Below are 24229 nucleotides of genomic sequence, written 5' to 3' on the forward strand. Positions count from 1 at the left end.
AGGCTCGGTTACGCTCCAGGTACCACGCGCACATCGGCATCCCTGTTCTCTGATCATCAAACAGAACCCAAACCTCGCACTCGGCTCTTCCCCCACAGCCCGCCTTCTAAGACAGCCTCTCGCCATCACCGACGTGCCACGCGCTGGTCCACTTATCAGCGCCGCGGTGGCCGTAAGGGATGTCCGCCTGTTCCTTCAAGCGGACCTCCCACCATACTTACCTTCAATCGTCAAGGAGGTGGCTTTCGTTCCATTGACGCCTCCGATTCGACGCTTACATCACTCCACTAGACCGTGTCCACGACGACGACAATCTATGTCAACTGCCTCTTGCCCCGCGGGCAACTGCATGGCCTGTGGAAGCGTCAAACGCTGCGTCCGCCGCCATACTTAGCTCTGTACGCTTCGGGTCGACACCACCGAGGATGTCGCCTACACCCGGGACGGCTCACGGTCCTCAAGGAGGAGCCGGGATGTTGCTGCTACGTACCGTTCTAATGCTCCATTTTCTGTGTGTGGCGGTCCTCGATAGTGGACTCGGAGACCGTTTTGAATAGCGAAGTTCATTCCGCAGTCGGATAGCAGGACGATCGGACCTCACCACGCAGAGTAGTGGTTCTCGCGCATTGTGGACGTGTTGCGCAGACCGGCTTCTGGCTGTTTTGTACCGCATTCAGTCTGGTAGTGGCAATCTCAACGTTTGAAATTTGAACCCCCCGTATATACCAGGGTGTATGATGTGAATCTTCCTATTGGAGACAAGAAGGCGAGATAAAAGGAACTTACTTACTTGGGAGACTGGGGAGCTATCTCATCGTTCGCAACAACTCCAGTTGGAGATCCATAGGCCCGTGCCACTGGCTCACGGTAGTACATACATCGGAACTGCAAGGAGTACGCAGGTATGACTGAGGTATGATGACAAACCAGGCAACGGTTTTCAGAGTGACGCACGCGATTGCCGCTTTACCTGCACCTGATTTACTGTCGTGGTTGCGCGCGAGGGTATGTATACACAATCGCATCGGTACGTAGCATATCAAGTCCGTTCCCGTCGCTGACCCTCAGTTTCGAGAGATAAACCCGTAGTCGTCTGCTATCGCGATCGTATTGGGCCTGAACTTGAATGGAACAGTTGAGTTGGTCATCGCCAAGTTCAGCGCACTTGTCAGAGTCCAGGCCTTCTCTAAGTTCTGCACATGAATGATAAATGAGCGTATATGCATCTTCGCGAGGGAGGAAACAGTCGGACTGAACCAACAGTCACTCGTATTGATGTACGAATGCCGAGCAACATTCATCTGACTGAGGGCGTCAGCGACCCAGGGAAGAACACCTGTTGCCGCAACGCGAGTGGAACCATGCCGATGGCAAACCCGGACTCGCCCAAGCCAGGTGCGCGCAGCTTGACTGGACAGACCCTAAAGTATTGCAATGATATCCTGCGAATAGCTGTCGGCAAGTGCACCAATCTGAGGCTAGAGACGAGCCTCACCAAAAACAATATCACAGTCTTGATCAACATTATCTCCCCTTCGTACAGCTACGGATCTTGTCTTTGGCGCAATCGCTCTCTCTTTCTTGGCGACGTATCCATCTGACCCTTGTAAGCAGTCATACGGACACGATGGCATGACGCCTCAGAGACCGGGGCGATGCGTACCATGGCGCATCGTTCACCTGCCCGTTATTCCACCGGACCAGCGGTCGAGAGACAACATACTTACGCAGCTCGAGGCTCTGTAAGAATCTGTCCTACCGAGCCATTGTATTTATTCGAGTGGCGCTGCGTTGTTCCATGGCCGTGAAAGAACCGCGATAGGCCTCAGGGCCTGTGACGGTCCTCGTAAAATCTAGGGGAGTGTGATACCAGTGTCGTCCGTCAAAGAAGATACGTCGAGATGTTGCTAGTCCATGAGCGGCTCTTGAGGAACTGGGGCCGTTCCATATATAGCGTAGTCCGTCCGTCCAAGTGCGTCGTGGTTCGATGAAAGAGCGCCACAAGTCGCTAGGAGAGGGCTGCGAGTCGGTGGCAGACGAGTGCAGCGAGCGCTGGCCGAACTTGGGCGGTCACCGGTCAGTGGAGGTACTTAATGCTACACACAGGCGTCAGTCACATTCAACGGGACGGGAAGACGACGCGCACCATGACGGAGAAGACACCCTTCTTCATCTCACCTGCATCCTCGATGCCGAGGATGACCACCTCGATACGCTTGAAGTTGACCTCAACAGACGTGGTGCTGCTCACGCCCTCCGTGAAACGGTACGCCGGGAGCTGGCCCGCGTTGTATTCCGGCTCGCCGAAATCCTTCAGTTCTTCCTCCGTCGGGCGGATGAGCATGTTGTTCTGCTAGGTGTGACGTCAGCGCCCGACGCAGCGATACGAAACAAAAAACCGACTTGCCATGAAGAGGGCGTGATAAGCCCGCGCGCAGATGACGCGGATTGGATGCGGTACTTCGGATCCCACTATATGTGAGAAGGAACAATGGATCAGCTGCACTGATTCGCACTCGGCGACGACGACGCTCGCCATATTGATCGCTTGGTCGAGCGAGCCCAGGGTGCCGTTTCGGTGCGAGTGGCGGCCGGCCAACCTAGGCGTGGACGTCGTGTCGTCCTGCACCTCGATGCTTGTCAAGGAGGCGGACACCGTTTGGGCAGCATACGATTTGACGAAGAACCTGCGGACCATAAGGCGATAGCGCGTGTCCCGGTACGCGGCGGGCCTCGCTGCAGTTCAGAGCGCAGACGTGATAGCTCATCAGCCTCGGTGCACTCACAGGCAAAGACCGCTCAGTACTCAGTGCTCACCGTACTGCCCAGCGCGGGTCGGTCCTGGCTACGCGTCGGAGCGTCGGTAACCGAGTGATAGCAGCCGCCTCGTCCACCTTGCCAACAGGACTCGATCGCGGTCTTCAAGACGTCCGTCGGTCCGCGTTACGCTACGGGACAAACCGGGAGGAGCAGCAGCCGGTGAAGAACACTTGTAATGTCTACATAAGTAGGGCCTAGACCTCAGTGACAATGACTGGAAGGTTCTGTCGATGTATTTTCAACCCCATTGCACATTATATCAGGAATCTGTTGGATAAAAAAGATAGTTATCGCAAACCTGAATGAGTTGAAAGGGGACATGGTCGAAGAAGGAGCCCGCCTCGTTGCCGACGAGCGAGTGTTGGCCAGACAAGGAGTCGGAGTCGAGACCCTTGTCCTCGATGAAACAGACGTAGCTGTAGAACCGAGGGACGATGGACTACGAAGTTCCGAGTAGAGGCGTACAGAAGAATGTCGGTGTGGTGTTGTTGCCGTGGGGGTGGAGAGACGAGCGGGTGGAGAGATGGGGTGTGGTGTTGCGTAACGTACCAGGATGCGTCCGTCCACTGCGTGCGGCGATTGGCGCTCTCCTACGGAAAAGGTGCTCGCTTAGTTTCCGCGTCGAGGATCCCCGCCTTCAGAGCGACCCCGTTCTTGCCGGCGGTACCCTCGGTGGTATGTCGAACGCTCACTGTGCTACCAGCGTGACGTCGTCTTCCTCGTAGGCTCTAGCAAAGGAGCCCCCATCGGCCTGCTAATGTCATGATTGATAAGATGGAATGTATAGAGTAAATCACATACGTACGATGCTGTCCGACAGACTTGTGACAGACTGGCTGACCGTATATATGCGTCTACGAAAGTCGATGACAGGCCGTTCAGAGGTCACGGTCAAGCTTGCGACGGCACTTGCAAAATGTACCAGTGACTTGTGATATAGCTATATGATCACAGCGCAAGAAGGGTGAGAAAGGCGACTCGCGCTATTGTGTGTTGCTCCACTCACCAAGGCCCAGCCCTCCTCGTCCGATCCCGAACGCCCCTGCGTTTCCTGCTGGCCTACTCAGCGACCACCTCCCCTACATTCCGACATCCCAACACGACCGTGGGTACACAACACGCGATGATCTTGGCACTCTCCGTGCGTGATTTGAGGGGTGTACTGCGGAGTAGCGATGAGTTAGCGACGAGTAGTCGAGGACAGCGCAAACGCGCACAACGGACGACTGGTAAAGATGTGATCTTAGGCGCTTCGCGGATGCTAATGTTTAACTGCAGCATCTGTCGCTTCATCGAGTTCCAGCAGTCGTGTTGACTGGAAGAGACCGTCGCATATTTCAAACATGGCGCAGCAGATCGTCAGCTCTGTCGAGACTCGAGAATACAGGTCGTGGCCGGAAGCAGGGTCGAAGCGCGTGTGGGACGAGCCAATTCGCGATCACGAGCGCTCCTGTCAGACCATGAACCGGCGGGCTGGGTGGTCGACACCCTCGCAATCGGAGCAGCCTATCTGACGCATCTAGTAACCAGTCCCACGCTCGCAACAAATCCGCACATCACTCGAGTAGGTCAAGGAGCCCGAGCTCCCGGGCGGCCGGCCTCTGGATCCACCGTGTCACAGAGACTCAGGCTCGAATCCGACCTTGCCTTGCTTGGCAGCCGAAGAGAGGATTGTTGCATTTGACGTGAGTGGCGCGCGACACAGTACTTGCCGATTCCCCACTCACGTCCGCATCCCTCAGCGAGCATTTGAACAGCCAGACTTCGTATGTGGGATACTGGCGAGATTGGCGAAGGTGCTGTGGGCCAACGAATCGCATTATTCAGGTACTTTCTACGCACCAGGGCTCCAGTACTTGGCGCATAGTCCGATGAGCCCGGAAGTGCTCGCCAGTTGGCAACTTGAACGGACGTCCAACACCATGGAAGGACGGTACCGCATTGCGTCGAACCAGCGTTGGAGCCCATTCAGCTGTCTCATGGATGACCATGGTACAGCCGACGTGCAGTCTCGTGGAATGGGATGGGATGGGCCGACCTCGGCCGACCAAAACCGTCTCATGGAAGGTGATTGAGTCGGCCGAGCACAAGGCGGGCAAGGCGGAACAAGGCGGGCAAGGCGGTGCGTGGGATGATTGGCTGAACCAGACATTCTCGCCCAGCCAACCATTCTGTCTCACCCAAGATGATGCGCTATCCAACTCTCGGCTGGAGAAAATCTGTAACTGATCACCGTCTTGATTCAGCCGACCGTCTTGTCTCGCCCAAGACGATGCATCATCCGACTCTCGGCTGGAAAAGCTTTGCAGCCGACCACCGTCTTGATTCAGCCGACCTTCTTGTCTTGCCCAAGACAATGCACTATCCGACTCTCGGCTGGAGAAAATCTGTAGCCGACCACCGTCTTGATTCAGCCGACCATCTTGTCTCGCCCAAGACGATGCACTATCCGACCGTCGGTTGGAGAAGGCTTGCAGCCGACCACTGTCTGGATTCAGCCGACCGTCTTGTCTCACCCAAGACAATGCATGAGCCGAGCATCAGCTGAGGTATCCTTCCTGGCCGATATCCATCTTGACTCAGCCGACCGTCTTGGACCTTCTTGACCTTCTTGACCTTCTTGACCTTCTTGACCTTCTTACTCACTAAGACCTTCTTGACCCAAGGTAACTCATGGTTGGCTCATCTTGGTCAATACCAACATGTTAATGAGGTATCTAGGTGGGCAAACACCAATGAGGTTTCAACGTGGAAAGTGTCAAGGAGGATATCAAGATGGCGAGCATATTGAAGAAGCCTTCTCGGAGGTGTCAAGACGGACAAGTGAAGACGGACAAATTAAAACGGACAAGTTAAGACGGGCAAATTAAGGCGGACAGGTTAAGACAGACAAGTTAAGACGGACAAGTTAAGACGGACAAGTTAAGGCGGACAAGTTAAGGCGGACAAGTTAAGACGGACAAGGTAAGACGGACATTGTCAAGATGGACATCTCAAGACGGACATCTCAAGACGGAGAGCTCCTTGGAGGTATCAAGGCGGACTGGTCAAGAAGCCTCCTTGACACTCACCATCTCGAATCGTGATAACCTCCTTGACATTGACAAGGCAGCAAGTACACATCTTGTTTCTTGACTTGACTTGAATGGTATGTACGTGCAAAACTGTATGCTGTTTGCTCATTGGTTTGGGGCCAATGGTCTGGATGTATTATTGAACATGTCCGATATAAGTTTGTACCGTGACTGTGTCTACTATAGACAGTCATTACGGTGTTGAGGTGCAATACACCATGTAGTAACTGTATATCAGCAAATAGAGATACAATGGTAAGACACTGAGGTATTCCTTGTTCTGTTAGAGTGATTCCTGAATGGCTCGCAGCAATTGACAATGATGATACTTCGCTGATCTACTGAATTTGCTGTGGAACTACATGTAGTAGATTAGGCAAGCCACTCACGTAGGCCATTAGCCTCATTGTTGTATATGTAAAGAGCACTTTGGCTTTGTGTAATCTCAGCTCATATGGGAAGAGGATCTCAGGATATGTTTCAAAAATGATATGTTGTTTGGAGATATTGAGAGGCATGTGGATTAAATCTCAGCTTCTGCAAGACAATTGTTTCAATCAAGTACATACAGAAGTTGTATTCATGCTGTGTCTATGGTACATGTTGCTGCTGGCAATTCCACGAAGCAATCTGGCAATGTTATAGCTTGAGATAGCTAAGAAGGTTATACATGGAGAGCATGTCTTTGACAAATGCATCCCACGGTTCGATTCTCACAGCATTTCATACAAGCCATGTACTACACATAGTCATGCTTGGTACAAAGTCTCATAGCATATGGTGGCACAGAGGTGAAGTTATAAAGAGAATGAGACCATCCCGGGTGACTCGGGGACATGGCCGAGGCAATGTCCGAGGGCAAAACACTGGAGTGTTCACGCATTTAGTGGGTGCTCTGACCACTATCGAGTTTGTGTACATATCTTCTAGTTGTCCACTCCTTTGTACTTCTATATTATTGAATGCTAATAGAGGTTGCACTGAACACATGATCATGATATCGCATCTATATCAAGCGCAACTGCAGTACACTTATGAAGAGTGTATGTGCATGTTGGACCAACTGACAATGAATTTCATTGCTCAAAGCGAACCACCACATCCATACAGTGACAGAGTATGAATATGGCAGTGTTGGCCATAGGCAAGCAAGACTGAAACTATAGCGTGAGCAACAGTGTCCAATCAGGAGACCTGGTACATGGGACAGCATGCGAGCAAGACAGCAAGTGTACAAGATGGTGGGTATGCAAGACGGCGGGTATGTAAGACGGCGGGTGTGCAAGACGGCAGGTATGCAAGACGGTGAATGTGCCGAGAAACTAGGTGAGACATGCCACATCTGCGATGAGCGTACCCGTATCCACAGGTGGTGCTACCTGTACCCGGGTTCACCGCTGGTGGTGGCAGTGAACCGCGGGTTGGCGTACCTTGGTGGTCCCTGCGCAGGCTTGGGCTCGCTGCCCGCACCCGCCGTCCTCGCCATCCTCCTCGCCCGCTTGGGCTTGCTCGTCCCCGCTTCTCACGCGCCATCCGCACGCCCTCCCGCCTGCTCGCCGCTGTGTCCGCACCCATGGCGCGCTCGTCGGCTGCGTTTGCACGCGGGGCACTGGCCCTGTGGACTCGTGGTCGACGTGTTCCGCATGCCCCGGCCCTGCCCATCGTCGTTCTCCCGTCCTGAGCTCGTGCGCGCGCTCCGTTTGTCGGCCGTGCTTGTGTGCTGGGCCTTCGCCCAATGCACTCGCCATCAGCATGTCTGCCGTCGGCTGCCTGCTGGCCCGCACGCTGGTCTGTCCGCTTTCCTGCTCGCCCGCTTTCCCGCCTGCCCGCTTTCCCGCCTGCTCGCTCTCCCACCTGTCCACTCACCTGCATGCTCCGTCCGCCTGCTTGCCCCTGCACCCGTGGACCCGCCCGCCTTCCAGCGTGTCCGCTCACCCGCCTGGCTGCTCCGAGTCGCCGTCTTGCCCATCTACTTGCCCGTCCCCCTGCCCACCTGCCCACCCGCTGACCCACCCGCTGACGCGCCCGCTTTGCGCATGTTCGTTCGCCGTGTTCGCGTGCTGGGTAGTTGCCCAGCGCGCGCATGGTCGGCGTACGCTCCCGCCCGCCCGCTCGTCCGCCCGCCGCCGTTCATCGGCCATGTCTGTGCACGGGGCATTGGCCCTGGGTACACGTGGTCGTCGTGCGCGTCGTGCTGCGTCGCCGCCGCTTCCTGTGCCTGCGGTCAGTGAGTTCACTCGCGTGTGTTTGCACTCACGCGTGGCGGGCAATGCCCCTTGCCCGTCGTGCCCGTCGTGCGACACATCGCCGCGTCGCATATCCGCCTTTTTGCTCACCCGCCTCACCGCTCGTCCGCCCCCACCCCGCTCGCGTTCGCGCTGTCTGGGAGGCTGTCCTTGTACGTTGCCGTAACCTGTGCGCACCGACCTCTCGCCCTCCTCCTGGTTCGTCGCTGCTCCCGCGCGCGCGGTGTACTTGTTGACCGTGCTTGCATCCGGCGCAGTTGCCCTATGTGCACTGTCCTCGCACGGTGTCGCCCTGAAACCGTGTGTGGGGGTACTCACCTGCTCGCGTTGCCCGCATCGCCGCCGTCTTAACGCCCTCATGGCGCTTTCGTGCGCCCTTGTGGCGCTGCTGGTGGCACTCCAGACAGACGGTAGGCTGGCGAGATGGCAGGTGAGCAAGGCGGCAGGTGGGCGAGACTGTGGGAAAATAGGATGACTGGCAGGCAAAATGGGATGCACGCGAGAGGGTGGTCGGGTGAGACGGTGGACAAACAGGACGTGCAAGACGGTGGACAAGCAGGATGGCGGGTGAGTAAGACGGCGGGTGTGTGAGACGGCAGGTGAGACGGTAGTAGATGGGCAAGACGGTGTGCGGGCAAGACGGTGTGTGGGCAAGACGGTGTGTGGGCAAGACGGTGTGTGGGCAAGACGGTGTGCGGGCAAGACGGCGAGCGACGCGGTGGACAGGCGACCTGGTGAATCAGAGGGCAATGTGGTGCCTGAGAGTGAGATCTTGAGAGCTGACGCGTTGAAACATTGAAGTTTCCGAGTGAACGCGTCTGAACGCGTGCTCGATTGTGACGCGCCGCGCTGCAGTGCGTCACGATCGCACTGCGATCCGACACTTTGAGCATACATTTCTGCAGAGCCCAGCCGACTGTTGTACCAGCACGACATCGCGGACGCATCACGGCCAGGCATTCACCAGCAAGACGACGCTTTGACCGCGCCAGCCGACGCTTTGACCGCGCCAGCCGACACTTTGAGCACGCAAGAAGAGCCCAGCCGACCATAGAAGTATTGATTAGGATCACTACGGTATACCGTACTGTATACATCCTGCCCAGCCAAATGCATTATACACCTACTGATGTCGGTTGCACGATCCTCATCGTACAAGCCGACGCGTCGGCCGCCGTCGGCTCATGCGATGGTGTTCCGCGAGACTGCGCGTCGGCTGTAGGATGAGGATCGGTGAGAAAGTGCTGCTTGGTGTGAGCGTTGATGCGGCTCTGCTCCGGATCTGCGCCGTGGGCATAACTGTAGCTGTAAAAGAACTCAGTGTGTCCCGAAGGCGCTCGGATGTCTCATTCCTGGTCGTCTCCGCCGCGCAAGCCTGCTTACTGCTGTTGGGGTGCCGCCCAACATATTGGCTGGGAACATGACTGGTGAGTTATGCGCTCTTGTCGATGTTCACCGCCAGTCGCACAGAGGGATGGTACGCATACAACCATTCAGTATTCGTTGTGTATTGACAAAGACCACACGTAGGCCTCTGTACCCCTTGGCCCAACCACGGTTTCCCTGTAGGTACATTGATGTTGCCCCGGAACCGCCGTTATAGCGCAATCTATGGCATGTATCTTCCCTCACATGTCACTCTGCGACCGTCGGGACTCTTGTCGATTCGACACTCAGCGGCGTATCTGTCCATCAGAGCACCACAAGCTCGGAATCGGTGGCATACGTCCTCAATCGCGTCGCCAATTGCAATGCGCCACTTTTCGGTGCGCTTCTGTGGACAGCCCCGAGTCGTCGCGTCCCCCACCCTGAGCTACGTGAGGTTGTGTGATTGAGTCCACCACATGCAGCTGCCTTTCACCCTGCCCTGTCCTCTCGCTCTTTCGGCCCCGTTGCATCTCTCTAGACTAGACTCATCATCATCCGACGCCGTCATGGGCCCGTCCGAGGTGCGCACTGCTATTCTTCGCTGGCACAGCAGGAAGGCTGACTATATTTCTTTGTATCCGTGTATTGCATAGCAGTCGTCGGACCACTCTTCTATCCGATACAATCGAGGTATCGAAGGAGACCCAGAGGCTCTCGACCCTAAGCCAACGTCCTCGCCAAATATAGCCTTCCATCGAACGAGTTCTAGCGAAAACTCTGGCTCTGCGTCTGGGTTGCCAGTGAGTATAAGCGGAGCTGAAGAGCGAATAGGATCACTTACCTGTATACACAGGCATCAAGCCCGGTCGGCGGCACAGGTACCACGGCAACCTCCTCGTCGCCCCATGACACAATGCCTGTAGCTCCAAATGACGTGAGCGTGAACAGTAATTATCCAACTGCGTGTCAATATCTGACATACGTCAGAAGAGTTCGAATGAGCGGTCGGATACCAGTGGAACGAAAAAATCCCCTGAGTCGGTAGACCACTCGGCGAAGGATGCGACAACGCCCTCAGAAATGGAGACCGCTCTATACAACGTACTCGAAAGGTTTATGAAGACGCGGGAGCCGCAAATGCCGTCGGCTACGATGGATGAACCCGCTTTGTTCAAAGTATTCGAGGAGTTTATGAAGCCACGGGAGCCGCAAACAGCGCCAGATGCGTGGTTGAAGCTGGCAGATACAGCGTGGACCTACGAAAAGGACCGTGCAGAACGATGGCGGAATGAAATCAACACACTCCTCGTCTTTGTGAGTCACGCTCACGCCTCCGTTCTACATAGTGATCTGGCGAAGAGCAACCGAGATAATTATGATTCCCTTGCAGGCCGGCTTGTTCTCCGCAGTCCTCACCGCTTTCGTGGTTCAGTATTATGCTGTTTTGCTGCCAGCAGCTGACCCCAACACGGCCATCCTTGAGCGCATACTATCCGCACAACTCGGTAACACGGCTACGAACGCCATTGTCGCGGCCGCCAGCTCCTCGAATTCGGTGCTGATGCCGATGCCGACGGTTCTTACGAACTCCTCGTCTACAAACTTACCCTCGCCACCCACTGCACCCCGTTGGATTGCTGCGCTGTGGTTCGTTGCCCTGGTCTTCAGTCTCAGTGCCGCATCCGTCGGTTTAGCCGTGAACCAATGGCTGAACTTCCACGTGACAGAGAAAGCTGGGCTGCAAGACGCTGCCCAGAAGGCTTGGACGTGGCAGCTTCGTAGGCACGCAATGGACAAGTGGAAAGTGGAGTTCATGGTCGGCATCCTTCCGTTTCTCCTGCAGGTCGCCCTCGTCCTCTTCCTCGTCGGGATTGTGGGCTACCTCTGGGAGCTTGGCTTCGACATCGCCATTCCGAGCACGGTCTTCGTCGGTGCCTTGCTTCTCTTTCTGGCTTTCACCTCCGTGTCACCCGCATTAGTCGATTACAGTGCCTACAAGTCGCCCCAAGCGTGGTGGATCCGCAAGGCCTGCAAACCCATGTGGCTGGTGGTTCACTGGGTCCTCCTGCAGTTGTGTCGGACGGTCTTTCTCTTCGTCGACCGAGTCGACGGCTGGATTATTTCTCTGACTAGGTCTCGGTCCGATCGCGTAAAGCGCATATACCACCGGATAAAAAGGATCCGCGATCATTCACTCCCTCAGCGTCGATCGTACGTGCGTACATTGATGGACGCATCTGACTGGCTGGCACATGAACAGTCATGTTTGGGCGACTGGACCACCCGCAGCGAAGCAAAGTCCCTATTAAAGGACATCTATTCCATTGCAGACGACACAGACGTCCTTCGCGCGATGGCGACCTGCGTGCGGGCGATGCCTATTGCCCGAGCAATCGAAAATGTGACGGGGATCGGCCAAACTATTTTCGACGCCTTGTCAAAACGACAGAATCCGCGTTCACAGGCATCCGGACCCTCTGTGTCGGCATCTGGTAGTCAACTGCAATCCGATGGTTTGGACAGCACCTCTACGGCTTTGATAGGTCGCATGGCGCTGGACACGTTCACCCGCGCGCACACAGAACTTGATGACAGCCCTCTTGACTTGGACTCCAACCGTTGCTTAGCCGGACTCATTCGCGCTATGCCTCTCGCCGATGGAAGCAAGGCCTGCATGACTTTGTTTCAGCATCTAGACAATGATCGACTGTCTCCGGAACAACGAAGGGCCACATTGGATGTTGTACAGAACATTTACATGCCGGTCGACTTCCTCGCGGAGGACAGGGACTACTTTGAACCTATGATGCAGGAGGCGAGAAAATACGAGTGTGCGCCGCATACCGAGCTCTATCGTCTGCGCGACCTTCACAGTAAGTCAAAGATCGCTTCAATCGCAAGGGGCGTAAGCTGAAATTCGACATAGACTGGGTATGCATGCAGACTGCACTCACGACGGTATACGCACACCGCGACCCTGTATCCACCATTCAAATCATAACAACCGTTGTGGCCATATGCATGTTGTCCGTCAAAAACGGGCACACATTGCCAGCCGAGCCGTCGAGGGGAGCTTACCTGGCCAACATGCTCCGCCGATTTGACGAGTACTTGGCTACCCTCCGCCGCAAGGAGATGCGAGACGCTGTGCAACACCTCTCTCCCGCGGCCATATACAGACTCGATTGGGTGTTGTGTCGCATGGCCTTCGGGGACATCTATGGATCCTTGAGTACGACTGAGATTCGCCGGAACGTCATGATGTCGACAAATCACATCGAGCGGCGACTCCAGTGGCTGCTGGGATGCGATGAGTGGACGCCACCAGGGACGGTCCAAGGGTTCAGCGTTGACTTGCAATGGTACGTGAAGTGGACACAACAGCGCCTAGAACGACATCATGGGGACTCGAAAGGATGGCTCGAATGCGCTCCAGATGAGCCCCAGAACGAAGGCGATCGATGCGTCGACTTCCCGCAGGCGGCTGACCCAGAGCCTACATCGGAAGCTGAGGACGAGCAGGACCCACCGGAGCCGCGAACGGACAGTCCGACGCGATCTATCACTCAGCCCCTGTAAGCAGTGAATCTCATACTCCACTCGACCGCCGCTGACGACTCGGAGCTTGTTCTAGCGTTGACGCAGTACACAGACTCGAGGGATCCACGGCGCAGGAGCCGGACATCGAGATGCAGCCCGTAGGAGCTGGCTCGAACTCAGCACCCGATGCCCCCAATGCGACGCGCACCGCAGCGACAGCCGTCAGCGGAGTCACGCCGGAGACCGCTACGATGCTCAACGGATCGTCGCAAGGGTCGGATGCAGCCCAGACCGAGCACTCGCAGCCACTAGATGCTACCGAACCGCGTGCAAACGACTCCGATGTCGCACGCGGAGTCGCAGAGACAGGAACATCCGCGGACGAAGGTCGTCGGGGCGGACTCGCAGGCGCAATCGAGCAGGCGGATGAACGTCAAGGCGGCGACGCGCGTCGGAGTCAGGAGGTGTTAGCTGCACTGGGCGACACACTCACGCAACCGTCCGAGTCGCACTGCGAGCTGGGCAGCGGGAATCAGAACAACTGCTGATTCGGAGGTCGTAGGATGCAGGTGTCGACGTGTACGTCGTGCGTTGCTGGATAGGTCATCGTCGCCGAATGCTGACGTCGATGTCCATTGCAAGCGGGCAGTGTGGGTCGATTTTTTACGAACCGTGACCGATGATAGACAAATTTCTCGGTGCAGAACGATGTCTTCGACCGCGATGGGGTGTTTTCTCGTATGTATACACTTGTTCTCGACTCGGATGCAGCTGTTCGTGACGTTTTGATAAGCTATGGTCTGGGCGTTTCGATACACACGGGCTTACTGAATGTCTACGATGCACCTGTATTCGCACACCAGATTTCCTGGACCTTCCATGAGTGAGGTGATGCTGTCCGTTGTTCGTATCGTGCTGCGTACTAGTTCGTTCCGTACAATTGCAAACCACCTCCCGTACGTCTGTTTGGAAATCTTGTTGAACTATCGCATGTCAATGTAACGCACCATGTTCCGTCGTCCCGTCGAGCAATTTGCGACAAGCAAGAGCGGGTTGAAGGGGAAAAGAATCATATTGTGAGTTCCGAACATACTTCGCGGGGCCGTTACAACATGTGCCGCCGCGTCCACTAGACAACACTATCTGCAGTCTTCTATGCTACCCTTGGGATAGCAACGCTCGTACGTCGCGCCGGGCTGGCGGACGTGCGTCGGTCACTGCTGCACCAGCATCTGCGTAGACAAGTGAGGTATAGGACATACCGTAGTCTCGTCCCTCAGTCATCACCACTCCCGCTCTCATGAGCCTCGCATGCAGCGAGTCGCAGCCTTCCCGTCTCCTCTGGAACTCTCTTCCTCCATGTACTCATGCCTGGAATCCTGGCGGAAGGGAATCACCTTCGACGCGGTACCACTTGACGTGACTGTTGAGCGTGAAGCCAGTTCAGTCGAGGAGGCGGATGCTGGGCAGCGCTCGCGGATGAGTTGACATTGTGGATAGAGCGTGAAGTGAGTATATACATCCAAAGGGATCTGTAACGGAGCAGGAAGCCGGGAACTGTAGACGACCGAGACAGGACGTACCGCCGGCAGGAGGCCTCAGAGTCACAGGCGGTGGGAGCTCAGACGACGTCATCCGACTCCTTGAATCGGACCGCCTAATGGGGATTCCATCAGTGTGTATGCGCACGAAGACGGGGCGGCTTGAAGTCCAAGGCGGTATGCGATGTCCAGGACGACCCCGAGGCAGACGTCAGCTGAGCCCAGCGTCCCGCCCGTCATGCGCCCGTGTTCTTGTGGCGGCGGCGTGCTTCGTGCGACTCGGGAGATGCGTGTGCAGCTCAACAAGTTGCGATGAGTCGATTGAGGGTCGGGGAGTGGTGGATGGCAATGTCGCCCGGCGCCAACTGCCAGAGCTCGTCGAGGGTCCGCCGTCTCCGACAATCGTCCGAGGCGCGTCTTGGGCGTGTCGCAGGCCGTCGTTCCCCTCCACTGACGACAGTGACCCTCAGCGAGAACTATCGCGCATCTTCTTCTCCTCGCCGTGCTACGCTGGCAGTCGCCGTCCACGTAGCCTCCCAATGGCACCCACCTCAAGAGCCCCGCCTCTGCTGCACTCTTCCCCGGCTACTCGCCAATACTCTACGCATGGTGACCTGCGCACGCTTCCTCTGGCCCCGCTCATGGATATAACTTGAAGACCTCCCGCTACGTTAGCCTTCATCCCTGGCCAGTCCTCGTACCCGCCCTCCCAGGAATGTCGACCGCTGAACGACATCAATCCCGCCGGCGTGCCACCTCGTATCTCTGTGCGCTCCTGCCCATTCGGCTTGCTGTGAGCATACTCACTTACGAGTCTCTCGACTACCTGAAGTAAGCATTGTCAGGTCCTTTGCTGGAGTAACCCTCCTGTTGATTGTCGAGTACCGTGGGCGAAGCCGCATGCGTGTCTTCGCTCGTTGTCCTTCAAGTGGTAGTGGTCGGCCAGGGCAGTGATTACGGGTGAGTACCGCGCCTCTGTAACGCGCAACGGACGATAACGTGAGCCGGGACATGAGACAGGTAAGGCTACGTGCCAGCAAAGCTAGCTCAAAACCGGAGATGTGCTACTGGTAAGTAGGTTGTCCGGAATCACGCCTCGCCTTCAGATCTGACTCACTCTCTACTCTTCTCGTGGCCGGTATCGCCATGAGCATCCGCTGCCTTGTCGACCCTCGCGAGACTTCGTTTCACAGGATGTACACACAACGCAAGTGCGTAGTAGCATCTGCTGACCGGCGGCGGGTCTACAGGGACGTCCGTCATTCGAGGCAGAGTGTCGATCGAGAGACACTGTGACGGAGTGGATCCCGCCTTAGTCTGCCGAGCCCTGCGCGATCGAGCGTGGTATCGCCCAAGCATCATCCAATCCAGCCGTTCCACCGGGAGCATTCAACCACGTTCCTTTCTCCCGCCTACACGATTTTCATCCACGGCGGCCCACCGATTCACACACCGAGTGCGCCGAACACGCTCTGCTCGCGAATCATACTCCCCGAAGGTGAGTTTACGCACACGGAGGTCGCTGCCGGCTCGCTCGCATGATCCATCGAATCTCCATCGGGCTCGCGGCGAACCCCACTGTGTCTCTGTACGTCATGGAGAATCACAGTGTACACCCGCGCCTCCAAGACTAATGCATACAGCTGACCCGGTCCCCACAGCGGTCGAACTTGGCGTCGGTCCCCGGGATGAACAGGATCTGATATGGTGAGTTCAATTCGTCGATAGCGTACAATGCTGCGATGTTTCATGTTGTTAGCCGCAGCGTGTAGTTATTAGCTACCTTGTAATCCTACTCGCGCAGGCTGCCGTATCGCGTTCACTCTTCATGCGATCTTGTCTGGTCATTGTTTAGTGCGCAATCCAAGGTTGTCTGCTGTGCCTGTGTCGTCATCAGAGATCAACCCCATCAATGCCGGGCTCCACGTCGATAACTGGAGGCCAGCCATCTTGAATCGGACGCGAGGCTGCGCAGAACCCGCAGACTAGATAGCCCGGCTCAAGGCGGTCCGTCGATCGAGGAGGCCCGAAGCGCGGTACGTTTCACCTCTTGGTTTAGCGTGCTGGCTGATCACATCCCCCCGTCATGAAGTACCTCAGAGAGTCGGACCCGACGCGTCGTTTGCGACAGATCCCCTGTCCTCAAGACCGACGCTACATCCGACTCGTAGGTCCCAGTAGACGATAAGGCTTGTCCTGGAGGTGTGGAGCAGCTCGCATGGCCGCGACGAAGCCTGTCCGGACGCCGATTGAGGTGCGACCCTCGTTTCCCGCAGAGACATTGTGTCCCTGCCATGGTGATGACTGCGCGCACATGGCACCGTGTGGTTCACCCCGTATTCTGTAGATACAGGTCCTTGCCATTGCCCTCGGACAGCCTCTAATGTCGCCAGTGTTCTCTATTAGGTATTGGCAGATGCACCGTACGTTGTCGATACCCACTGCCCGTCTATTACTCTAAGTCTCTATGCCATGTATTTCGCCGCTCGTAGGACATACAGATGCCCGTCGACGGCTTATGCCGTCACAGGGAAATTGGACGATAGTCCCCAGCTATGCGCGACACGCGATGACATCGGTCCTTGTTTCAGGTGGCTCGCCAGTGGTCTGTGTAGTAGCAATGACTGGTCCGGTACGACCGCAGACGACCGGTAGCGATGCAATCTTGCGCGCTTCACGGACGGACGCTAATTTTAGTTCCGCGGCTCGACGTTCTTGACGTCAGACCACCTCCTTCCTTCAAGCTGGTTCAAGTTCCTGGCCGCTGCCTCGACCTCCCACACAGCAGCGACGACTCGACCAGCGGACGACCACTCGAGACGGGCTCTATGTATCGGCACGCCAGCAGCGCGAGGACGGACGTGCACGGACGGATGGCGTGAGGAGACGCGTGGCACCGTATGAGCTGGGTAAGCGTCTCGAATGCTTACGCACGACGCTCAGCGGTCTGATCGTACGCCAGCTGTTACGTTCCTGTCGCGACACCCACTTCGTATGGTACCCAACGTTGCCCCTGTCGCCCTCGGTCGCTCACCACTCTCGCTCTCCTAAATACCGCCACCTCTACGCGCCGCCCACGTCGATGCGGACCAGAGTCGCGTCTAGCACCCGTGTGCTACTTTACGGCCAGGGTCCGTGAACGCGTGGCCTGAGATACGCGTTCCACGCTTTCCAGCTCGGTATGCGCGAGTTGGTGGACTGCTCTGCAACCCGCAGAATGGCCTCCTGAGCTGGCAGCGCTGGAGAGGGTTGAGTGGCGGTACGTATCTGTGTCTCGTGTGCCGCGATGTTCACTGACGACGGGCGAGCTACGTCAGCACGCACGAAGTCATCATGAGGGCGCGACGTACGTACTGGTGATACGAGCAGGGTGGATGGGTTGGATGGCACGAGACGTGGGGGGCGAGAACGGGCTGAGCTGGTGGACGGGTCAGACGGTACGAGCATCAGCCCACGCACAGACGCACGTCACTGAAGGGTGGACGCGCAGACCGACGCGTCGGGATCCACTCGCCGTACTGCGGTGTGCACCGAGAGACCTGGGAAGAAAAGTCAGCGACAACGGGATCAGTCGGAGGAAGGACGTGACTGGATTCGGAAGGCTGGATTCACGTTGCGCACAAGACAGGGATCGGGGAAAAGAGGGAGGAAGGCAGTCGCGGGCAGAAAAATGTGCGAACGCAGGTCGCCTTCTCCACGCGCTCACGAACGGCAGAAACGTGGACCGACGGACGTACCAGACGTTGCCCACCGGACGATGAAGACAATCACTGCGACCGCAACGGCAACCTTCTCCCATGTTGCTGTACCGACTGCTGAGGGTGAAGGAAAGGAAGCAATGAAGGCGGGGAGGCGGAGCGCTGACGTGCAGCGCGGTCAAATAGAGCTCTGAGCAGTGCGGCATTTGACCGGCAACTCACCCACAGGCTCTGCCACCCGCGATATGGCCTCCTTCTCCACGACGCTTAACGCACTGCCGATTGAGCCGACGGGAAGCTTGCTGATAGCCCGCAAGTCGCCCTCGAGTCGGCGTCCTGCGATGACGCGAGCACCCAAACGCGCTCCTGCTCCCTTGATTGGCTGCCGCGTCGCTCTTTCGACCGCGCCCGCTCTTGCCGCCTCTTGCTCACTCCCACCCTTGTGCACCGCTGTCTGTATGCTTTCCTGGCATCTGCTGCTGGCTGCTGGTCTTTCCTCCCGACGTCTCTCCCCCCTCCCCGCGCCTGCCCTGCACGTTTCCCGTGCCTGCCGGCCCGCCAGGCTCATGCCCGCACCGAGACGAACCCAGCGGCACTTACAACACCCAGTTTCCGGTCATCGCACGCATATATCGAGATGACTCGTCTCTCCAAGTCTTGCCGCCGACTTTCCCCTTCCCCATACACGCTCTCTCCGCCCGTTCCGTGGCCCTCAGACGCTCCCATCCGCAACCTGGACCCTTTCTGCACCCATTCCGAGTCATCCGAAGTGATCCTGCTCGCGGGACGGCACGCGCGGCGGTATTCTCTGCGACATACCCCAAGCGCCCGAAATCGATCCCCGTACGCTCTCCTCGCGGTCTCTGGCCCTCTTGTATGCCCCGTTCGACGGCTCCTGAGCGTATATATCCGATTGTGAACGTACCCGGTTGTGCGTTGGGAGGTACGTTGCCCAAGTCGCGTCGTACGCCGCTTGCCATGCCCGGCTAACGTCCCCGACGATCCTCGCCCTGTGTTGCGACACCAGGCACGGCACGGGTGGTCAGGAACATGCGTAGTCGATTACGCCCGTGGCTGTTTCGCGTCCAGAGCCGATCTATGGGCGCAGTGGACACACAACCCGCCGTGATCACACTACTGCGGCAGACGCCCATTCCCCGCATTCCATACGCCCCAACGCTGACGGGGAACACAGCCAGCAACCACGCATTGGTACGTGGGTAAAACCCATTCATACGTGAGATCTAAGTACTAATCTGCTGCGTCCTGCCCGTGCTCCCGCCGAACTGATGACTCCTGCGCTTCAGCTGCTTACACGGACGGGCAATGAACTGTATGCGTTAGACGATGCCAACCGATGACTTCACTTGGGCTACCACCTCCGGTCGCCGCACAACCTCTCCGCAAACGTCCGCGAAACAGCCAGGCTCGCCCCTCGTCGCACGATGAGACATTGCCCTCCTGCCTGCTGAGCAAACGAGGGTCCCGCGAAAGCACTCGTCAAGACCGGAGGACGGTCTGCGCCGACCGCTCTCGCAGGCTTACCTACCGACCTCGGCTGTCCTCCTACACCGTGCGCCCGACCGCCTCCTCCGACCGGCGGCGAAAGCGTGGCGTCGTCTTCAAGATGGGCTGCTCGACGACGCTCTGGTCTAGTCTTGTGGGACAATGAGTAACCTGACGAAGTGATAGCGGAGTGGGCCACGGGGACGATGTAGGACGCGACGTGCGTACCGGGGACACGAGCAGGCGTGCGGGCTGGACGACAAGGGGCGTAGAGGTCGAGAACGGGAGCTGGTGGAAGTGTCAGGCAGTACGAGCGCCAGCACACGCACGGACGCACCTCACTAAAGGGGTGGACGCGTAGACCGCCGCGTCGGATCCACTCGCCGTGGCCCGGCGTGCAGTGAGAGACCTGGGAAGAGAAGTCAGCAACAACGGGATCAGTCGGAGGAAGGACATGACCAAGGCCACAAACCTGGGTGCGCGTTGTGCGGAAGACGAGGACGGTAGGCAAGAAGGAGGAGGGTAGTAGAGAGCAGATGAAGGTGCGAACCCAGATCGTCGCCTTGTCCACGCGCTCATGAACGACAGAAACGCGGACCGACGGACCTCTTGACGACCTCCGCACGCACCACGACCGAGTCCCGCTGGACGCCCGTCCCGTGGTTCATGCTGACTAGTAGATAGGGCGGCTGCCATCGCTCAGTGACCGACTCTCCGACGCGTAGCGGGGACTGTCCACTCTCGGCAGCAAGGTGAGCAGCTTTGCCTGTCAGTGCACCGAGGCTGACGAGCTATCGGACGCAGCGAGGCCCGCCACGTACCGGGACACGCGCCATTGCGCGATGGTCGGCAGATTCGTCGTCAAGTCATACAGCACGGCGTCGCCCAAAGGGCATCCGCATTCTGAATCAGCATCGAGGCGCTGGACGACGCGACGTCCATGTCTAGATTGGTCGCTCGCACCGACCTGGCGCCCCTGGGCTCGCTCAACCGCGCGATCTATACGCCAACCCGCGCCTCCCCGGCTGTATTCACGGGTTCCCCGGTCTCCTCGTGCCCGCGCCATGCTGGATCGTGCACCGGACGTCGCAGGAGGTTACCCTGCTTAAGTGGACGAGTCGGTCTCCTGAACCGAGCGATCGACTCTCATTCATCCTGACCCGGTGTCCTTGAGACGAGCCCAACGCAGACCCTGCATATACTCTGCCATGGGAACTACCCGGTGAGCGACGCTCAGGCCGATCCGACTCGCTGCTTACTCAAGTAGCGAGCACGTCCTCGATTGGTTGCAGACTACAAACGACAGTACTATGTACAGACACTAGTACGTACTCGAGTCCTCCTGTAACCAGGCTCGTACCCTGACCTATATATTTGTTGAGAAGAACTCTGGGTGACCGGATGGAATGAAGTCACCGACGTTGAATTGCGCGGCAACAAAGAGGTACTGCGACAATGAGAGTTACGCAGTCGGCGAATGAGAAGGAGAGTGCGAACCGAGACCCTTGCCCTCAACGACGAAAGCGAATCCACGAGCGAGACGCGAGGAACAGCGGGCTTCCAGATACTGTAGGAGCGCACTGAAGAAGATCGGCATGCGGTTGTTGCCGTGAGTGTTGAGAGAATGTCCAGAGATGACGGCTCCGAGACGGGTACTTCGGGTGAGATATGGAGACGTTGCTGAGTGGGGATGTCTATGTCTCTGTTTGAGAACAGGGCGTTGAGCGTCGTAGCATTGGGATGCGCGCGCGCAACCATGCCAGGACGTGTCGTGACTGCGCGCAGCACTACTTCCGCCCTTCCAATCCGGACAACTTGGCTCCTGCAGCGACGCTCCCTGCCTCGGTACCACTCCCGACCTCGCCGGCCGCGACCTGTTTTTATTGCTCGGTGCCTTGCACGTTCAGTCAAGGCGACTCCAGCTGCTGCCCAGCTCGAGACCACGAAGCAATGGGGACCGTCGTGTCGCGTACCATGAGCGAGCGGCGATCGCATGTATGCGCGTTGTTGTCCGCGGAAGTCGACGACAGGCCGTGGCGACACCTACGGGATCTATTGATTCATTAGAGCTTTATCATAGCTCTATGAGCACGGTGAGAGTGGACGGTGAGCAAAACAACTCCCGTCATTGCGCGCCGCTCCACTCACTAGGGTCCAGCCCCTCCTCGTCCGCCCTCGACCTTCCACTGCACTCCCTGTCATTGCGATGCGATGTCCTTCATGGGCCCACGCCCACTTTCACGGCGCGTCATAATCCAAGTACTTGTCTATGACGCGCATCCCATCCGTCTTCTGCAGAGGAGCAATGGCTGGCCGAGCGCAACGCAGACGTGCCCTCTGACGAGGAGCGAGGGGCGAGGTCGGAGGATCGAAGCTAGTCTCCGTAGGCCTCCTCCAAACACGACCCCTTTGAATGGGGGAGGACGGTCGCATAGGTCGATGTTGACTAGCAGAGACGGTCGAATATGTCAGATACGGGGAAGCAGGTCTGTCGAGAACACGAGGTTGTGGGCGGAAGCAACAACGACTGCGTGTGGGTGCGCGATACGAGCGCCAATTCGCGGACAGCCTCTCTTGACCGTCACCGCGACGATATCGTCCTCTCGCTTCGAGCATGGATGCTATTAGGTGGTCGACGCCGTCGTCCTCTGACGATTCCAGACACTGGTGAATACAGTAGGTAAAAGCTCCCGAGTCACTCCTGGGCTCAAATCTGTCCTTGCCTCGCGGTACGTGTATTTCATCCGAACTCGCGCGTAAGTATAGCTGCTCATATCCTGAGGCACGAAGGTTGAAGGAATTGTCTACGTCTGCTTGGGGGTACTAAGCTGCTTGCCTCTTTCGGAGTCTCGCGCAGGAGGCCCTTGAGCGGGACATCGCGCGCCCGCTGTCGCCGCTCATTCTACCCACCCAATCCCTGCTTACGGACTCAATAAGTGGACGACGCAGACCCTTGACACGAGCTCCGGGCCACACTCGGGGTTTTGGTTAACAAAACAAAGACACGGATGAGTCTGCTCGACGTGAGTGGCTCCCGACATAGTGCAGATCTCCCACTCACGTCCGCGATCCCTAAGCGAGCGATTCAGCGGCCAGAGAACGTACACTTTGTGAGTATGTGGAGCACTTACCTCGAGGTCGGCGAAACTGCTAATATGAGTTAGGTACTTTCTATGCGTCAGGGCCCAGTGGCGCGTCGTCTGATGAACTCGGAGGCGCTCACTATCTGTCAATGGACGTCCAAGGCGGACGACACGCACCATGGAAGCCCCTACCAAGGTTCATATTGTGGTTGCCAGTCGCACACTGAATGCAATTGGGGCGACAGCCGCGGCCGCGGCGGATGTGAGTAGGTACTGCCTTTGCGTGCCAAGCCGATGCAACTTCGACACGGCTTTGCGCCTGCATGCAAGCGCAAAGGCCGGCTGCGCATGAACCTCAATATTGAGATGTAGTGCATATGCCATACGATCAGTGACACAATTGACAACTTCTACAACACCGTTTCGACAGTAATCTTTCGATGTTGTCATGCTCGACAACATCGCATGCAGCTGCAGCCCATTGCCACCTCGGACATTTGCATGCGAGTGTCCAAAGGCATGCGGCTCCGGTGCAGCGCCTCGGCGGCTGCTCATGGACACCACACGTACGCTTCTGAACGACCCGGGTACGTCTCGTCCAATCGTGGCTGCCCTGTAACTTAGGTACAATGTGCTGCCGGAAGCGTGCAACACGTACCAGCGTTACAACGTTATCGCACAGCCAATGGCATACACCTTCCCTCCCATGTCAATCTGTGAGCGTCCAAACCTTGCAGACTCGAGGCTCGGCGGGTTCCGTTCAGCACCACCTCGACGACATACATCCTCGCCTTTTCAACGTCCGATAGCCAGTACTATCTCGGCATCCTCCTCTGGGACCTCTGTCAATCGCCCTGATCTACGTGAGGTTGCGCGACTGAGTCAGCCATACGGTACCATCTTGTCCGTCGTGCTTTCGCTCTCCAAGTCTGCCCATTCGCACCTCTCGCCGCCAGACCAATCGCCATACAACGCCGTTATGAGCCTACCCGAGGTACGCATCGTCGTTTTCACTGGCGCGGCAGACAACTGATCACATCTCTGTTGTATCTGTGGATTGTGTAGGAACCGTCGGCTAATGCCGCGATCTCACTGAACCAGGGCGTCCAAGAGAACACAACGACTCCCGGACCCAACGCGACGCCGTCGCCGACCACCGCCGTCGGTTCAACGAGCTTAGGCTCTAGCGGAGGCGATGGGCCCGGACCGTCAGTGAGTATATGCGAAATTGAAGGGAGGATCATCGGATTGCTCACTTGTATGCACAGTCATCGAACCCGGCCGTTACGGGTACTAGTGCGGGAGAGTTCCCAGTGCCTCGCGACTCCGCATCCAGACCTCCGAATCAGGTGA

At 57.3% G+C, this 24229-nt stretch overlaps 2 protein-coding genes across 2 annotated transcripts; both read right to left on the reverse strand.

Moving 5' to 3' along the window:
- Positions 1–7327: 7327 nt before the first annotated feature.
- B0H18DRAFT_1035548 (uncharacterized protein) lies at positions 7328–7675 on the reverse strand (the record flags this gene model as incomplete). The annotated part of the gene is made up of 1 exon (XM_048030322.1): positions 7328–7675. A coding segment is annotated over exon 1 (252 nt), but the record flags the coding sequence as incomplete, so codon positions are not given.
- A 10135-nt stretch (positions 7676–17810) lies between these two features.
- Positions 17811–18672, reverse strand: B0H18DRAFT_42628 (uncharacterized protein). Its single transcript, XM_048038062.1, has 3 exons — positions 18057–18672; positions 17944–18007; positions 17811–17882 (listed from the first exon to the last, which is right to left on the reverse strand). The coding sequence occupies exons 1-3, from the start codon at positions 18491–18493 to the stop codon at positions 17880–17882; spliced, it is 504 nt and encodes a 167-aa protein (XP_047888151.1). The 5' UTR covers positions 18494–18672; the 3' UTR covers positions 17811–17879.
- Between the last annotated feature and the right edge of the window lie 5557 nt (positions 18673–24229).

This window comes from Fomitopsis serialis, assembly GCF_022376445.1.
Source record: "Fomitopsis serialis strain Sig1Antser10 chromosome Unknown B0H18scaffold_105, whole genome shotgun sequence".
NCBI lineage: Eukaryota > Fungi > Basidiomycota > Agaricomycetes > Polyporales > Fomitopsidaceae > Fomitopsis > Fomitopsis serialis.

What these genes read in the sequence shown, in the direction of transcription:
- B0H18DRAFT_42628 (XM_048038062.1), bottom strand. Translation starts at nt 18,493, where the DNA reads ATGCCGCACTGCTCAGAGCTCTATTTGACCGCGCTGCACGTCAGCGCT. An exon ending in CGCGTCCACCCTTCAGTGAC is followed by an intron (nt 18,008 to 18,056) that starts GTGCGTCTGTGC and finishes CCCGTCCACCAG; the next exon opens with CTCAGCCCGTTCTCGCCCCC.